Raw genomic sequence first — 15820 nt, forward strand, 5'->3', positions numbered from 1 at the left:
TTATTTCTACTTTTGATTTATTTTTAAACTTCTTCTTAGATTCTTCAGATTCCCCTTTAGATATTTTGTATTTTTCTTTGATTCTATCTTGGAATTTTTCATACATTTGTTTATATTTTTTTTAGATTTGTTCTTAATTCCTTTCCAGAATCTTATTTCGATTATTCCCTTTTCGTTCTTAGTTTTTTTTTTCTTCTTTTGATTCTTCAATAGATTCTTTCCTCAATTCCTCTATGTTTTCCTGCTTAAATTCGTTTTTAATTTTTTCCATATTTCCTCTTACATTTTTCCAATTCTTTTTAAGAATCATATTCTGATTTTTCTGTTTATAGTCCTTTCGGTTCTTCTTCAATTTCTTCTTAAATTTCTCATATTTCTCTCTAAGTCCTCTATTTTTTGATTTGTTTTTAGATTTCTTTTTTCCATTCGTCCTTTGATTCTTTTTATATTTCTTCCATTTTTTTTTAATTTACTCTTAAATTTTTCGGATTCCTTTTTTTAGATTTTTTTCTGGTTTCTTTCTTTGATTCCTTTTTCGATTTTTTCTTAAATTCAATATATTTTTTTAGGTTTGTCTTTTAATTTGATTATTCTCTTTTGAAATTATCAAATTCCATAAAGCCGCACTTAAAAATAAATTGCACTGTATATTAGTTTTTTGTTTTTTTTTGGCAACAGACTTGGCATTGCTGCCTCCGCAACAGTTTTAGTTTTTCACTTTTATTTTCTATTTGTTTATCATTTTTGTATTTTTAACTCTTCTCATTGGCCTTGGTGGAATTTGGTTCTAAGTATACACAATCTAAATGTCATTCTGGATGCTGTTTTGGCAATTGCTTTTAGTTCGGGCCAAAGTTTATTTATAAGCATCTTAACCAAAATGTCTTTCTATTTTTAAAATTAATTATTTTTAAAAATTAATAACAATACGACAAAATATCCCCAAAATTAACCAAAACTGTCTTTTTCTTCCCCAAAGCCATCACCCAAGCTTTCGGCAGCGCAGAATCGCGCCCGCGCCCTGCAATCACTTCCTGCGACCACTGCCCAATGGTCTGGTTTCACAAGCTTTGCACAGAAATCGAAAGAATGTCCGACCGGAAGACCCAAGCCGCCATCTTGCGACGCCTCGACGAGCTCGACTACGAAGAGCAAAACACGATTTTGACAAAATTCAAAGGCGCGGAAACCGACTCGGTCCGCGAGCAAAACGAGTTCTTGATGATGCTCCTGAGGGCTCACTGCGAAATGAAACAGGGGCGCCACGTCCACGACACTGCCGAAAATCGCTCGGAGTTCTTGAATCAGTATCTTGGAGGAGCGACTATATTCATGAAGGCGAAGAGGTCGTTGACGAATTCCTTCGAGATGCTGAAGAGGAAGGCGTCGAAGGATGACTTTGGGGCGACTTTGAGGGAGATGAATTTGCCGATTACGTCGTTGAATAGGGTAAGGAGGAGGTGGAGGAGGTTCTTGGATTCATGGGGTTGGTTTTAGGAGACTTCGCCTCATTCGCCGACTATTGAGGTGTCGGATCGGGAGTCGGAAGGAACAAGGTCGAGATCTTCAACCATCGGGTCGCAAAACGATCTTAAAGATACTCATTTGGCGGTGCATGATTACCAGAAGTCTTCAGTTTCGCCGGACAGGAGTGTCACCACGCCGGAGAAGGGCCCCAAGTCCCCCATGATGGACATGTAAGAGATTCCTTCTTCTTATTCTTTGTCGTAAGTACAATCTTTTTGCAGATTCTTGAAAGTCGGCAGCAGCCCCAAGTCGGTCAATTCTGATGATGGCTCCACCAAACTCGACTCCGGCTCCTGGCGCCAGGCCATCTTCAAACGCGTCATCACCCCCAACAAATCAGAAAAGCCGAACGAGACCAAACAACGCACCAAAGAAGAACTCCGCGAACTCTGGAAGAAGTCCATCTACCAAGCCATCCTCCTCGTCCGAATGGAGAAGGAAAACGCCCGCCTCAAAGCCGAACAAGAAGAATCAGCAGTGAAGAGAATCAAACTCGAGTACGACGAAATGAAACCTTCCCAGCGCGAAGTCGTGGAAGTCTGGGAGATGTTAACCAACAAAGAGACGCGGATGAAGTGCGACCACCAGATGCTCCTCAACGCCATCCGACAGGGCGTTCCAAGAGGCAAACGCGGCGAAGTCTGGCAGTTCCTCGCCGAGCAGTACAACATGAAGTGCGCGCCGATCGACACTTCCAATTTTCCGAATTTCGGGATTCCGTACGAGCAGCTTCTTAAGCAGCTAACTTCACACCAACATGCTATTTTGATTGATTTGGGGAGGACGTTCCCGAATCATTCGTACTTCAGTAGTCCTCTTGGGCCTGGACAACTGGCGCTGTTCAATCTGCTGAAGGCTTATTCTTTGCTGGACTCGGAAATGGGATACTGCCAAGGGATGAGCTTCGTCGCGGGGGTTCTTCTTTTACACGTAAGTTCACCATAATTTCTTGTCTTCATGTTTTTCTTTCGATTCGTATTTAGTTTCCTCTTTCGTTTCTTTTTGAAATTCTTCATTCGTTTCCTCTTTAGATTTTTCTATCGTTTCTTCTGTAGAATCGTCTTTCGTTTCCTTTTTAGATTCCTTTTGAGTTTCCTTTTTAGATTCCTCTTTCGTTTTTTTTTTAAATTTGCCTTTTGTTTCCTTTTTAGATTCCTCTCTGGTTTTTTTTTTTCCTCTTTTTAGATTCGTTTTTTTAGATTCCTCTTTCCTTTTATCTTTAGATTCCTCTCAGTTTTATGTTTTAATTACTTTTTCATCTCCTGTTTACATTTTTTTTTATTTTCTCTTCAGAATTTTCTTTGCTTTCTTCTTTAAATTAGTATTTGCTTACACGTTAGATTCCCACTTTGTTTCTTCTTTAAATTATTCTTTCGTTTCTTCTTTAGATTCTTTTTTTGTTTCCTCTTTAGATTCTTCTTGCGTTTTCTCTTTAGATTTCTCTTGGGTTTCGTCTTTATAGATTCCTCTTTCATTTTCTCTTAAAATTCCTCTTTTGTTTCTTCTTTAGATTCTTCTTTTTTTCTCTTTAGATTTCTCTTTCGTTTCCTGTTCATTTTTTTTGTTTTTCTTTTGATTCCTCTTTTGTTTTCTTTTTAGATTTTTGTATTGTTTCTCTTTTTAGATTCATCTTTAGTTTCTTCTTTAGATTCGTCTTTTGCTTACACTTTAGATTTTTATTTTGTTTCCTCTTTAAATTCTTAAATTCTTTTTTAGATTCCTCTTGCGTTTTCTCTTTAGATTTCTATTGCGTATCCTTTTTAGATTACCTTTTGTTTTTTTAGATTCTTCTTTGGTTTTGCAGATTCCTTTTTATTTTTTTCTTTTGATTTCTTCTTTTGATTCTTTTATAAATTTCTCACTTTTCTGTTCAAAACCATTTTTAATTTCCTCTATAGTTTCTTCTAGAGTCTTTAAATTTCTCTTTACATTTTTCTTCTGATTCTTTTGTTTATAAGTCTTTTATTTTTTCTTCGATTTCTTCCTAAATTCCTCATATTCTTCCTCAATTTTACTTTAAATTTCTTCTTAGATTCTTTTTTACATTAATTTCTTTTTAGTTTCTCCATGGATCGATCCCTTCTAAAATTTTTTATATTTTTTTTATGTTCGTCTTCAATTTTTTAGATTGCAACTTAGATTTTTTTTAAATTTTGATCTTTTTCTTTAGTTTTTCTTTACAGATTTTTCTACATATTCTCTTTTTTGTTTATTTTTTAATTTAATTAATTAATATTTGTTTTTCATTCTTCAATAGATTCTTTCTTCGAATTCTTCGTAAATTTCTAGACTTTTTGATTAAACTTGTTTTTAATATTCTCCACAGTTTTTCCTTGATTGCTTAAATTCCTATTTAGGTTCTTATTCTGTTTTCTCTTCCGTCTCTTTTTTAGATTCCTCTAGCGTTTTCTTTTTAGATTTCTATTGCGTTTCCTCTTTAGATTACTCTTTCGTTTTTTCTTTAGATTCCTCTTGTGTTCTCTCTTTAGATTTCCATTGCGTTAACTCTTTAGATTACTCTTTCGTTTTTTTCAGATTCCTCTTTCGTTTCCTTTTAAGATTCTTCTTTGGTTTCTACTTTAGATTCCCTTGTTTTCCCTCTTTAGATCCTTCGTTTCTTCTTTGGATTTATTTTTCGTTTTTTTTTTTAGATTCCTGTTTCGTTTTTCTCTTTAGATTCCTCTTTGATTTCTTCCGTGGATTCCTTTTTCGTTTCATCTTTCATTTCTTATTTCGTTTCTTTTTTAGATTCCTCTTTGTTTTCCTCTGTTGTATTTTTTTATATTCCTCTTTAGTTTCCTCTTTAAACTCTATTTTTGTTTCCTTTTTAAATTCATCTTGCGTTTCCTCTTTAGATCCTTCTTTCGTTTCCTCTTTAGATTCTTCTGTTGTTTACACTTTAGATTTCTATTTCGATTTCATTTTAAATTTTCCTTTTGTTTCTATAGATTTTTTTTTTAGTTTTCTCTTTAAATTCCTCTTGCGTTTTTTTTTTATATTTCTCTTGTGTTTTTTCTTTAGATTTCTTTTCCTTCTTTTTTTAAATTTCTCTTTCGTTTTCTCTTAAGATTTCTCTTTTATTTGTTCTTTAGATGAAGACATCTAAAGAATAAATCAAAGAGAAATCTTAAAAAAAAGATTTTGTTTTCTCTTTCAATTCTTTTTTCTTTTCCTCTTTAGATTCTTCTTTGTATTCTTATTTAGATTCTTTTAGCGTTTTCTCTTTAGATTACTCTTTTGTATCCTGTTTAAATTTTTTTTTATTCTTTAGATTTTTCTTTCGTTTTCTTTTTAGATCCCTGTTTCATTTTTCTCTTTAGATACGTCTTTGATTTCTTTTTTAGATTTTCCTTTCGTTTCCTTTTTAGATCTCTGTTTCGTGTCCGTCTTTAGATTCGTCTTTGATTTCTTTTTTAGATTTTTCTTGCGTTTCCTTTTTAGATTCCTCTTTAGATTCCTTTTTGTCTTTCTCTTTTGTATCTTCTTCAGATTCCTTTTTGGTTTCCTATATCGTATTTTCTTTAAATTCTTCTTTCGTATACTTTTTGGTTTCCTCTATCGTATTTTCTTTAAATTCTTCTTTCGTATACTTTTTATGTTCCTCTTCCGTTTCCTCTTTAGATTCCTCTTTGGTTTTCATTTTAGATTCTTTAAAGTCTTGTTAAGATTTTTCGTTTGTTTTTTCCTTCTTCGTTCCTCCTTAGACATTGCAGATTTCTCTAAAGCAATTAACTTTCTGCAGATGGAGGAGTCGCACGCCTTCTTGCTCCTAAAGCACTTGATGTTCCGGCGGGAGATGCGCCACCAGTATTTGCCGGACATGGTGGGACTGCAGATCAAGTTGTACCAACTGTCTCGACTTCTCCACGACCAGTTGCCGGATCTCTACAACCACTTCGATCTGTACGAGGTGGCGCCGACTCTATACGCCGCCCCGTGGCTGTTGACGATCTTCGCTTCGCAGTTTCCTCTGGGCTTCGTCACCAGAGTATTTGGTAACTTGCAAAATGGTGGATGCGCCGGGTCTAATTTTTTTCCTTCCAGATTTGATCTTCCTTGAGAGCCCCGACGTGATCTTCCGCGTGGCCCTCGCGCTGTTGACCTTCCACAAAGACAACCTCCTCGCCTGTGACAGCTTCGAGGAGATCATGAACTACTTAAAGAACCAACTTCCGACTATCGACAAACCAACTTTGGACAAGATCATGAAGCAGGTCTTCACCACCGACATCACCAAGCAACTTTGTGAGTACAAAGTCGAGTACCAAGTCCTCCAGGAAGAGATGACTTCCGTCCAACCCCAAGTGGAAGCCTTACACAAACTGGAATCTCAAAACAAGACTCTCACCGAGCAGAACAAGGCTCTGATGGCTCAACTAGAACTAGCTCTAGCTAACGTGCAACGACTGGAGAAAACTCGAACGTTGCAACAGGCGCAGTTGAACAAACTGGACATGCAGAGTCGGACGTTGGACGTGACGATAGCGACCCTCGGGAGCTACATCAACGGTTTGGTTGAGCGCAAGATTGAAATTGAGCTTCCAGACGACATCCGAAGAATTGTCAACCAAATCAACGTGTCGGAGCGACGGAAAGGCGAGTTGAAACCTCAAAACAACCTCATGAAGATGTTCCAGAACCAAGACAAAGTCATGGTGAAGTCGTTGAGCACTGGGAAGATCATGATTCCCAGCAACCTCGACCAGAGCATGTTGCGCTCCAACAGCCTCAACACCCAGTGCAAAGAAGAGAAGAACAACGAGAACAAATCACAGAAAGTTTCGCAGTTTTTCTCGACTTCGCACAACAACATCTTGCAGCAGAAGTTTCATCCGAACAACGCTAAGATCGATATCAAAGTGCAAGAGTTCAATGAGAAGAACGCGAATGAGAAGAGTATAAGTTTGCCGATTCCTTTGTCGGAGAGTTATCACGAGAAAGTGTCGCCGTGTAATTCGGTCGACAGTGGCGTCGAGACGCCGTCGACGGAGCACCACCCGTTGAGTAATTGTGATGTTAATTTTACGTTCAATGGAACGAGGGAGCTGAAGAATATCAAGAGTATTAGGAATATGTCGAGGAATTCTAGTCCTGATATTATAGGCAAATGATTTGCGTGTGATATTAATTATTAATTTTTTTGTGTTTATTTCTATTTTGTAAAGTTAGGTAGGAAAGAGGAAGCTGTTTATTTTTTTCTCGTTATTTAGCCGTTCGTTCCTTTCTGTTTCAATCTCGTACTTATGTTGGTATTATTCTAAGCTATTTTCGACTGTATTTCTTAATTCTATTTTATCATCACTTGTGATTTGTGAAATTTGTAGTATTTAATAATAAAGTAGTTGTTTATAAACTAAGTTTGAAAAAATTGAAAAAAAATTGTTCGCATTTTCCACTTTTTTGTTCACCCTCCAGGTATTTTTTATAATTTGTGTTATATGCTCTACAATTTTGATATTTGCCACAGTTAATAAACAAGTCTAAATTAGTAACTTTCCCAAATTTGATTGTTGTGGCGTTAAAATTACCATCGTTACATCCCAAGGATTTTTTTTGCAGTTTTTGGTTAATAAAAAAAATATTTTTATTTTAAATAAGTTACTTTTGGTCTATAATTTTGAAATTTTGCACAGTTAGTTAACAAGTTTAAATTAGTATCCTCCCAAAATTTTGTTGCAGTGACGTTAAAATTATCAGAGTTAGAGCTTTAATAATATTCTTTGCAATTTTGGATTTATTCAAAGAATTAAAATTTCTAAAATCAATCGCTTCTGTTCTATTATTTAGAAATTTTATACAGTTAGTAACTAAGTGTTAATTAACAACCTCCCTAAATTTTATTACTGTACCGTACAAATTACCAGAGTTACACCTATAATAAAAAAAAACGCCGTTTTAGATTTATCCAAAAAATAAAAATTTCTAAAATTAGTTGGATTTGCTCTATAATTTTGAAATTTGGTACCATTATTAACTAAGTCAAAATTAGTAACTTTCAGTTACAGTGGCATTAAAATTACCAAAGTTAGAGCTTTAAAATGTTCTTTCGCAGTTTTGGATTTATTCAAAAAATAAAAATTTCTAAATTGACTTACATTTGCTCTATAATTTTGAAATTCTGTACAGTTGGTTACTAAGTTTTAATTAGTTACCTCTCCAAATTTTGTTGTTGTGCCGTTCAAATTACCAGAGTTACACCTATAACAAAAAATTTCGTAGTTTTAGATTTATCCAAAAAATAAAAATTTCTAAAATTTGTTGCACTTGCTCTATAATTTTGAAATTTGATACCGTTAGAAACTAAGTCTAAGTTAGTAACTTCTCAAAATTTTATTGTTGTAGCATACAAATTACCAGAATTACCATAATAAAAAAAATTCGCAGTTTTAGATTTATCCAAAAAATAAAAATTTCTAAAATCAGTTGTACTTGCTCTATAATTTTGAAATTTGGTACAGTTAATTACTAAGTCTAAATCAGTAACCTTTCAAAATTTTGTGCCAGTGGCGTTAAAATTTCTAGAGTTAGAGCTTTAATAATATTTTTTCGCAGTTTTGGAATTTTTCAAAAAATAAAAATTTTCAAAATCAATCGCTTTTGCTGTATAATTTTGAAATTTTGTACAGTTAGTAACAGTATTAATTAATAACCTCCTCAAATTTTATTGTTGTAACGTACAAATTACCAGAGTTACACCATAATAAATAAAAAATTCGCCGTTTTAGATTTATCCAAAAAATAAAAAAAATTAAAATTATTTGCATTTGCTCTATAATTTTGAAACTTGGTACCTTTATTAACTAAGTCCAAATTAGTAACTTTCTAAAATTGTGTTGAAGTGGCATTAAAATTACTAGAGTTACAGCTTTAATAATATTCTTTCGCAGTTTTAGATTTATTCAAAAAATAAAACTTTCCAAATTCAGTTACATTTGCTCTAATAAGCTTGAAATTTTGTACACTTGATAACTAAGTTCTAATTATTAATCTCTCCAAATTTTGTTGTTATGGCATTCAAATTACCAAAGTTACAACTAGATTTAACTAAAAACAAAATTCTAAAATCAGTTTCATCTGCTCTATAATTTTGAAATTTTGCCCAAATACTAACCAAGCCTGAATTGGTAACTTCTCCAAATTTTGTTGCTAAGGCATTAAAATTACCAGAGTTAGAGCTTTAATAATATTCTTTCACAGTTTTGGATTCATTCAAAAAACAGTTGGTAACTAAGTTCTAATTAGTAATTTCTCCAAATTTTGTTGTTGTGGCGTTCAAATTACCAGAATTACATCTTTAACAAAAAAATTTCGCAGTTTTAGATTATCCAAAAATAAAAATTTCTAAATTTATTTGCATCTGCTCTATAATTTTGAAATTTGAAGTTAAAAACAAACAAAATTCGAAAATTTTGGATCATAAAATACAAAAAAACAAAATCTTTCAACAATTTATTAACAAACGTTAAAATTTATCTAATTTTCTTGAAATCCAACCGCAGTGGACTCTTCGGCATCGTCAAAAAGTACACAGGATCGTACTTGATGGGTCTTTCTGTCTTCCCATTGACGGACACCTCGAAATTCCTAATAATATAAGCCAATCCTATCTTCAATTGTAAAGACCCAAATCTCTGTCCTAAAACGTTTTCCAGTAACAATCGCGCCAATGCAGACCTTGGAATTTGAGATGTATTGGTACTACTGCATTGTCAAATACCCAAGGCCTTCCTAGACGACGTTGTTCTTACCTAAACAAGCTCTTGGCCCTTCCCCAAACGGTAGGTACGTATACTTCGAAACTTCTTTATCTTCTTCTAAGAATCTCTCTGGTTTAAACGCATCAGGATCATCGAAGTACTCAGGATCGCGCTGAAGAGCATATAGTGGTAAGATTACCGGAGTCCCCTCTTCTATAAGAACTGGTTCTTTAATAACCCCACCATTTGGAACGTACGTGTACGCCTTCGTGCAGATTTTGTTCAAAGAACCTAGAGGTGGATGCAGCCGCAACGTCTCTACGAAAACAAACAATTTAGTGCTCCTTCAGCGTTAAAAGTACCTTTGAAGACCGCATCTAAGTACCCCAACTGTTGGAGCACCTCGTACGGTAAACTTCCTTTATTTTCTTCAAAGGCTGCATCAATTTCCTGTCTTAACTTCTCTTGTACGACTGAATTCGCCGCCAATTCGTACAACGCGAAGTGCATGACGATGGAGCTGGTTTCGTAACCATCAGCGAAGAAGCCAGCAGCGTGAGCCGTGATGTCCTTTTCGGTAAACTCGGGCTTGGTCTTCGCCAACTGGTGAAGGATTTGAAGGTAATCGTTCCGGACGATGTTGTTAGCCTCGCGGTACTTCAACGTGTCCTCCACAAGGTTTGTTAGTTTCGCTTCCACGTCCTTGGGGGTGAATCTACAGAGATCCTTCTTACACTAAAATGAGAAGAGGTGGCTTTACCTGATGGAAACCAGTTTGGTCATCACGGGAATAAGACCAACGAGAAGGAATTTAACAGTTTGGAAGCCGTCTGGTGTAAGGAAGCGATCGGCAATTTGCTTGAATTCCGGGTCTTCCTCATCGAAGCACTTGGCGTTGACGCCAAAAACGCAAATCCCCACGTTGTTGAGAGTGAATCTTTTGCACAACTCTTTGGCGTTGCACCCTTCAGGTTGCTTCTCTATGTATTTTACCAAGGCTCTGCTGACGTCTTCTAAGAGAGGGTGCACGGATCGTATCTAGAAAGAGATTGTTGATTGGGGTGGTCAAAAATCCGTACCAGAGACTTTGCTACTGGTGAAGCCAGGAGTCAAGTGGGCACGTGTGGCTTTCCAGTCATCCCCTCGCATGAAGAACGGATTCCCTCCAGTGATAAAATCAACAGCTTTGTCGATATACAAATCGTTGTCTCGAAAATGTTGGAATGATTTGACTGTAATCTCTTTGATTAACTCAGGGTCGCGGATTACCAGAGTTGGAGTGCCGGCTTTGAAGATTCCGACCATGGGGGCATTGGGGAAGTTTCTACAATCGTTTTTAGTTAAAGAGGATGGGTTTTGACTCTTACCTATAGACTTCCGAGTAGAGTTCAGCAATGGACTTTTTCCCCAGGAAATTGTCCAGTAAGTTTCCCACGAGGAAAATGGGTTTGGGTCCTGGAACCCCACGTCTGCTCCAGTATTTGTAGTTTGAGTTAAGGAAGTATAGACCGGTGGCTATTGCGCATATTATTAAGATTAGTATCATTGTCGGAGTGCTTGTCGATCCAACTCTGAAATGGAACTAAACACGAACTGTTTGTTGCAATGACATAATAGTGATAATATAATGATAAGAGATAAGAGCTCGATAACACCGTCTTAATTGTATCAACTGATGTTGTTTGTAAGCGTGGAGCGAAGAGGTTGGAGACCTGAAAACATTTAGAAAGAAAGTATGGTAATTTGCTCATCTAGAACAAGTAGTAAGAAGTTTCACCCATTTATTTTTGTCACAAAACATGACCTCTTAAGTTGAAAGATCAACAAATTGCCTCCCGAGGCAACCCGAGGCAAATTTCCTCAAAACAATATATTTTTTAAAATGAATAAACTTGAACTGCTTAACACATTTATTGCGCGTACACAAGAATTTCGTAGTCATATTCTTCAACACTCTCCAAGTTTTCATCTACTGCGAGAAAAATCTGCGAATACGTTCCTGTCGGGATGACTTTCCCTATGTAAGTTTGTCCATTTGCTATGCGTCTTGCCACGTACAAATGTCCTCGTTCATCTTGATAACCACCAATAACAGGATTTTTTCCTTGTAAATCGTTCTCCAGCTGTCCATATTGTGTGGGAATCCAACTGAAATTTTGTTCGTAACCACAAAGAACCTGCATTTTCATAAAACAGTCAAAATTGTGGTCAAAGATTTGTATCTACCTTCGAGGCTTTGGCGGGTTTAACTCCATTTACTTGCACGTAAACATCAGTTGAAGCAGAGGTGATATATCCAATTATTATGCCTTCATTTGGAACGTATCCTTCTACCACATACATGAGATCTCCGTTTTTGTTTTGTCCACCGATTATAGAATCCACTTGAATTACACCATCGAAAGTGCGCCAGTAGTACCCTGGAAAATTAGATTTATTTATTGGGATTATTGTAAGAGTACCAATTCACCAATGTCAGCCGAAGCAGTGAGATTAAAGAGTACTACTAAAAGAACGACAAAAAACATTTTGTTCATTTTACTCACGACAATGAGTATGTTTGCAAATCTGACTTTAATTTATACACAAAATTAATCTATAATGTGCTTGAGAAATTCAATAATCAAAAAATTCTATCTAATCCTTCGTCTGCATCAGTTATTGTGATCATTTTTCTTGCACTTCAAGTGATTTGTGATTAGCTAAAAATAAATTATTTTGTGTGTTTTTCATCATTTCTTATCTGACTAATATTGCAATTTTTCAAGGCTATTCCTACAGGATACAAAAATACAAAGATGACGTTTTCAGTTGGACACGTATAGTGTTATTTATAAGTTTATTTATTAGTTATTTTACAAGGGTGTCACTGCAAATATTTCCAAAACGATAAAGATTTTGCAATTCCGGAATATTCATTTAGATCAAACGATAATTTTTTTTAAATTATTGCTTTTTTGTCTGCTACGTGACTATTTAACCTACCGATCTGAGATTTGGACAGTTGATAGATATCGAGTTGCTCTTTCGATCAATGTATAACTCAAAGGTGTCATTTTTGCAGAGAAAATGTTTGTTCAAATTAACTACAAAAAGACCCACTGAAAACCTAATTCTGTCAATGTCTCGTTTATTTGTGAAACAAACTAAAGCTATCGGTGCTTATTTTACGCAGAATTTCACGTGAAATCTAAAACTGTGCTGGTTTTTCCAACACGTCAAGAAATTACTGAATCACAAGTGATTGAAGTTTTGGATAATAAATTTTAAGTTCCGGAATATTTAGTCCTCGATATCTCCGGAAATACGACAGATAGAAGGATGCAGTCTTCGCCATCGTTTTTCTTGCGTCTTTTTTCCTTGGAATCGGTCCTCAGATATATAAAATTTAATGTTCAAGTTTTTTGGGAAAAAAGGAAGTCGACTCAAATAATGAAAAATTTTGAATTTTTGGTTTTATGACCGCCACTAATAAACTATTAGAGCTACAGATTTGAGATTTGGCCAGTTGATAGATCTCGCCTCGCTCTTTCGATTGATGTATAACTCAAAAATATTAAATGTTATTTTCGGATAAAAAATGTAGGTTAAAAATTATCTCAAAAAAACCTTCTGAAATCCTAATTCAGTCAATATCTCGTTTATTTGTAAATGCTTACTTAAGTTATTTGTGCTCATTTTCCGCAGAATTTCACGCATAATCCAAAATTATTTTTATTTTTGACATACGTTGACAAATAACTGAATTAGAATCGATTAAAATTTAAAGCAGTGAATTTTTAATTTCGCCATGTTAAACGCTTGATATCTCCGAAAGTAAGATATGTTACATAGAAAGATGCGGTCTTTACCATCGTTTTTCTCAGGCCTTTCTTCCTTAAAATCAATTCTCAGATATCCAAAAATGAATGATCAAGTTTTTTGAAGAAAAAAAAGTCGATTCAAACGATGAAAGTTTTTTGAATTTTTGGTTTTATGATTCTCCACTCCTAAACTATTTAATCTATCATTCTGAGATTTGGCCAGTTGATAGACCTCGAACTGCTCTTTCGATTGATGTAAACTCAAAAGTATTAGATGTCATTTTCGCCCTGAAAAAGTAGGTTAAAAAGGCCATTAAAAAAACCCTCCGAAATCCTAATTCAGACAATATCTTGTTTTTTTGTAAAGCAAACTTAAATGATTTGTGCTCATCTTCCGCATAATTTCACGCAGAATCCAAAACTGTCTTTATTTTTCCCATACATTGACAAATAACAGAATTAGAAGCGATTAAAGTTTAGAATAGTAAATTTTCAATTTCGAAATGTTAAATGCTCGATATCTTCGCAAGTAAAACACATAGAAAGGTGCGGTCTTCGCCATCGTTTTTCTCAGGCCTTTCTTCCTTAGAATCAATTTTTAAATTTTCAAAATTCAAACTAAGTTTTTTGTAGAAAAAAATGTTGACTCAAACAACGAAAAATTTTTGAATTTTTGGCTTTATTGCCGCCACTCCTAACCTATTTGATCTGTTAATCTGAAATTTGGCCGGTTAGTAGACCTCGAACTGCTCTTTCGATTGATGTAAAAAAATTGGTTAAAAGTGACCTCGTAAAAATCCTCTATAATCCTAATTCGATCAATATCTCGCTTATTTGTAAGGCAACCTTAAGTTATTTGTGCTCATTTTACGCAGAATTTCACGCAGATTTCAAAACTGTCCTTTACATTCCCGTACGTTAATAAACAACCGAATTTGAAACAATTGAAATTTCAGATAGTTTTTGACCAATCATGGAGCCGCATTTTAAACTTCGCGCCCATAAATAATCTATTTTAACCTAGTAATTTTATTTTTCTCCGGAACCAAACTGTCAAACTAAACAGCTGATCGTACAAATTCAAAGAAAACCACAATGGAGCCCCCAGTGTGCCGCACATGTTTACAACAAGCGCCTTTAACCTCAATCTTCACAAACCACAGACAAAGCGCTCTTCATTTCTCAAAAATGTTGGAATTTTGTACCTCAGTAAAGGTAGTAAAATCTTATTATTTAACCCATTTTACAAATTTTCCCAGGCAGAAATGAATGACGGCCTCCCTTCAAAAATTTGTAAAAAATGCGCGAAGACCTTGACCGCGTTTTATAACTTCAAGACGGCTGTGATTGATAACGATCAGAAACTTAGAGAAAAATTAATTTCCACTGTAATAGATATCAAAAATGAGTCCGACAATGAATCTAAACCGGAGCTTGAAAATACGGAATTCGAAATCGAAGTTAAATGTGAGAAGGAAGAAAAGCTACCGAAAGTGAAGAAGACGCACCAATGTGACGTCTGCGGGCAGTTCTTCAGCGGTAAACGGAATTTAGGGCAACACATGATGAAGCACACTGGAGACAAACCCTTCGCGTGTGAAGACTGCGGGAAAAAATTCAGAAGAGACGAGCACCTGAAGATCCACAAGAGAATCCACACAGGTCCTCATCTTAAGCGGCTCTAAATTATTTTCACGTTGGTAAAACTGCAATTTTTAGGTGAGCGACCCCACCAGTGTCTGGTGTGCTCAAAGACGTTCATCCAGTACGCCACCCTCGTCGCCCACATGCGAGTCCACAGTGGAGAGCGCCCCTACATGTGCTCAACTTGCGGGAAATCTTTCACTCAATCTACCTCTCTGACGTACCACATGAGGATCCATACTGGGGAAACCCCATATCGCTGTAAATTATGCAACAAGGGCTTCACCCATTCCGGAAACTTGAACATCCACATGAGATTCCATAGGAACGAACGGCCCTTTTCTTGCGACTTCTGCGAAATGAAATTCGTCACAACTTCACACTTATCCACTCACGTGAAGAAGCACACGGGGGAAAAACCCCACAAGTGCAAAGTCTGCGGAAAGGGCTTCATCAGAAGCGAACACCTGAAGGGCCACATGGTGATACACTCCGGGGAGCGGCCCCACGTCTGCACCATCTGTCTCAAAGGGTACACGCAGAGCAGCCACCTCGTACGACACATGAAGACGCATAAAAAGACGTAGCGCGCGAATTTTCAAATTGACACGTCAAGGTGAATGCGGGAAGGTGGCTCTGTTGACCACAGGAGAGCCGAACTGGGGGGAGTTATCAGTGCAAAAGATTTTGAAGGAATAAAGGATGATAACACTGATCAACACGATTTTTGTAATTTGATATGCCGAACATGATGGTGACCTTGAAAACTGTCTAGGACCCCCAGTTTTTTAGATATATAAAAACTCAAAATAGTTACTTATCTATTCAAAAGATCTTTTAGATGAAAAAAATATCAAAAAAGAAAAAAAACACTTTTTTCTTGTTTAGTTATCCTAAAAACGGTTAACTAAATATGTTTTTGTAACTCTGATACCCATAATTAATACTCCCTCTGTTCGGAAATAAGTGTCCACTTTTTTTCTTTCTTCTGATATCGATATCTCGCTAATTTTTTAGAATAAGCTTAAGTTATTATACATCAGTGTACGCAGAATTTTCCACAGAATCTAAATCTGGGATTTAAATTCAGATCCGATAACAAATAACTGAGGTATGGCCGATCAAAGTTTCGAAAAGTTGATTTTCATT

At 35.6% G+C, this 15820-nt stretch overlaps 3 protein-coding genes across 6 annotated transcripts in view; 2 read left to right on the forward strand and 1 right to left on the reverse strand.

The window, feature by feature from the left end:
- plx (PTB_TBC1D1_like and TBC domain-containing protein plx) overlaps window positions 1–6873 on the forward strand; it is a 42585-nt gene extending 35712 nt beyond the window's left edge. For 2 of the 3 annotated variants that reach the window (XM_088033480.1, XM_088033481.1), the window contains exons 4-8: window positions 980–1449; window positions 1498–1697; window positions 1749–2457; window positions 5270–5522; window positions 5572–6872. In XM_088033480.1, coding sequence (XP_087889606.1) covers window positions 980–1449; window positions 1498–1697; window positions 1749–2457; window positions 5270–5522; window positions 5572–6638 — 2699 coding nt within the window. In that variant the 3' untranslated portion in view covers window positions 6639–6872. Of the gene's footprint in view, window positions 1–979; window positions 1450–1497; window positions 1698–1748; window positions 2458–5269; window positions 5523–5571 lie in introns of all 3 variants that reach the window. The other variant, XM_088033479.1, reaches the window with a different exon arrangement.
- A 2090-nt stretch (window positions 6874–8963) lies between these two features.
- Window positions 8964–10884, reverse strand: LOC148177642 (putative cytochrome P450 28a5). Its single transcript, XM_088032340.1, has 6 exons — window positions 10592–10884; window positions 10311–10548; window positions 9985–10262; window positions 9587–9939; window positions 9276–9542; window positions 8964–9163 (listed from the first exon to the last, which is right to left on the reverse strand). Exons 1-6 carry the CDS (start codon window positions 10768–10770, stop codon window positions 8997–8999), a joined length of 1482 nt encoding a protein of 493 aa, XP_087888466.1. The 5' UTR covers window positions 10771–10884; the 3' UTR covers window positions 8964–8996.
- A 3194-nt stretch (window positions 10885–14078) lies between these two features.
- On the forward strand, window positions 14079–15388 carry LOC148177643 (uncharacterized). Of its 2 annotated transcripts, none has more exons than XM_088032357.1 (3): window positions 14079–14242; window positions 14287–14689; window positions 14747–15388. In XM_088032357.1, the coding sequence occupies exons 1-3, from the start codon at window positions 14123–14125 to the stop codon at window positions 15256–15258; spliced, it is 1035 nt and encodes a 344-aa protein (XP_087888483.1). In that variant the 5' UTR covers window positions 14079–14122; the 3' UTR covers window positions 15259–15388. The 2 variants fall into 2 exon arrangements, with proteins under 2 accessions (XP_087888483.1, XP_087888484.1); XM_088032358.1 differs by having other exon boundaries at window positions 14291–14689.
- Window positions 15389–15820: the final 432 nt, after the last annotated feature.

The sequence above is a fragment of the Gnatocerus cornutus genome, chromosome 3 (assembly GCF_029298725.1).
Source record: "Gnatocerus cornutus isolate USDA-ARS CGAHR chromosome 3, icGnaCorn1.1, whole genome shotgun sequence".
Taxonomy (NCBI): Eukaryota; Metazoa; Arthropoda; class Insecta; order Coleoptera; family Tenebrionidae; genus Gnatocerus; species Gnatocerus cornutus.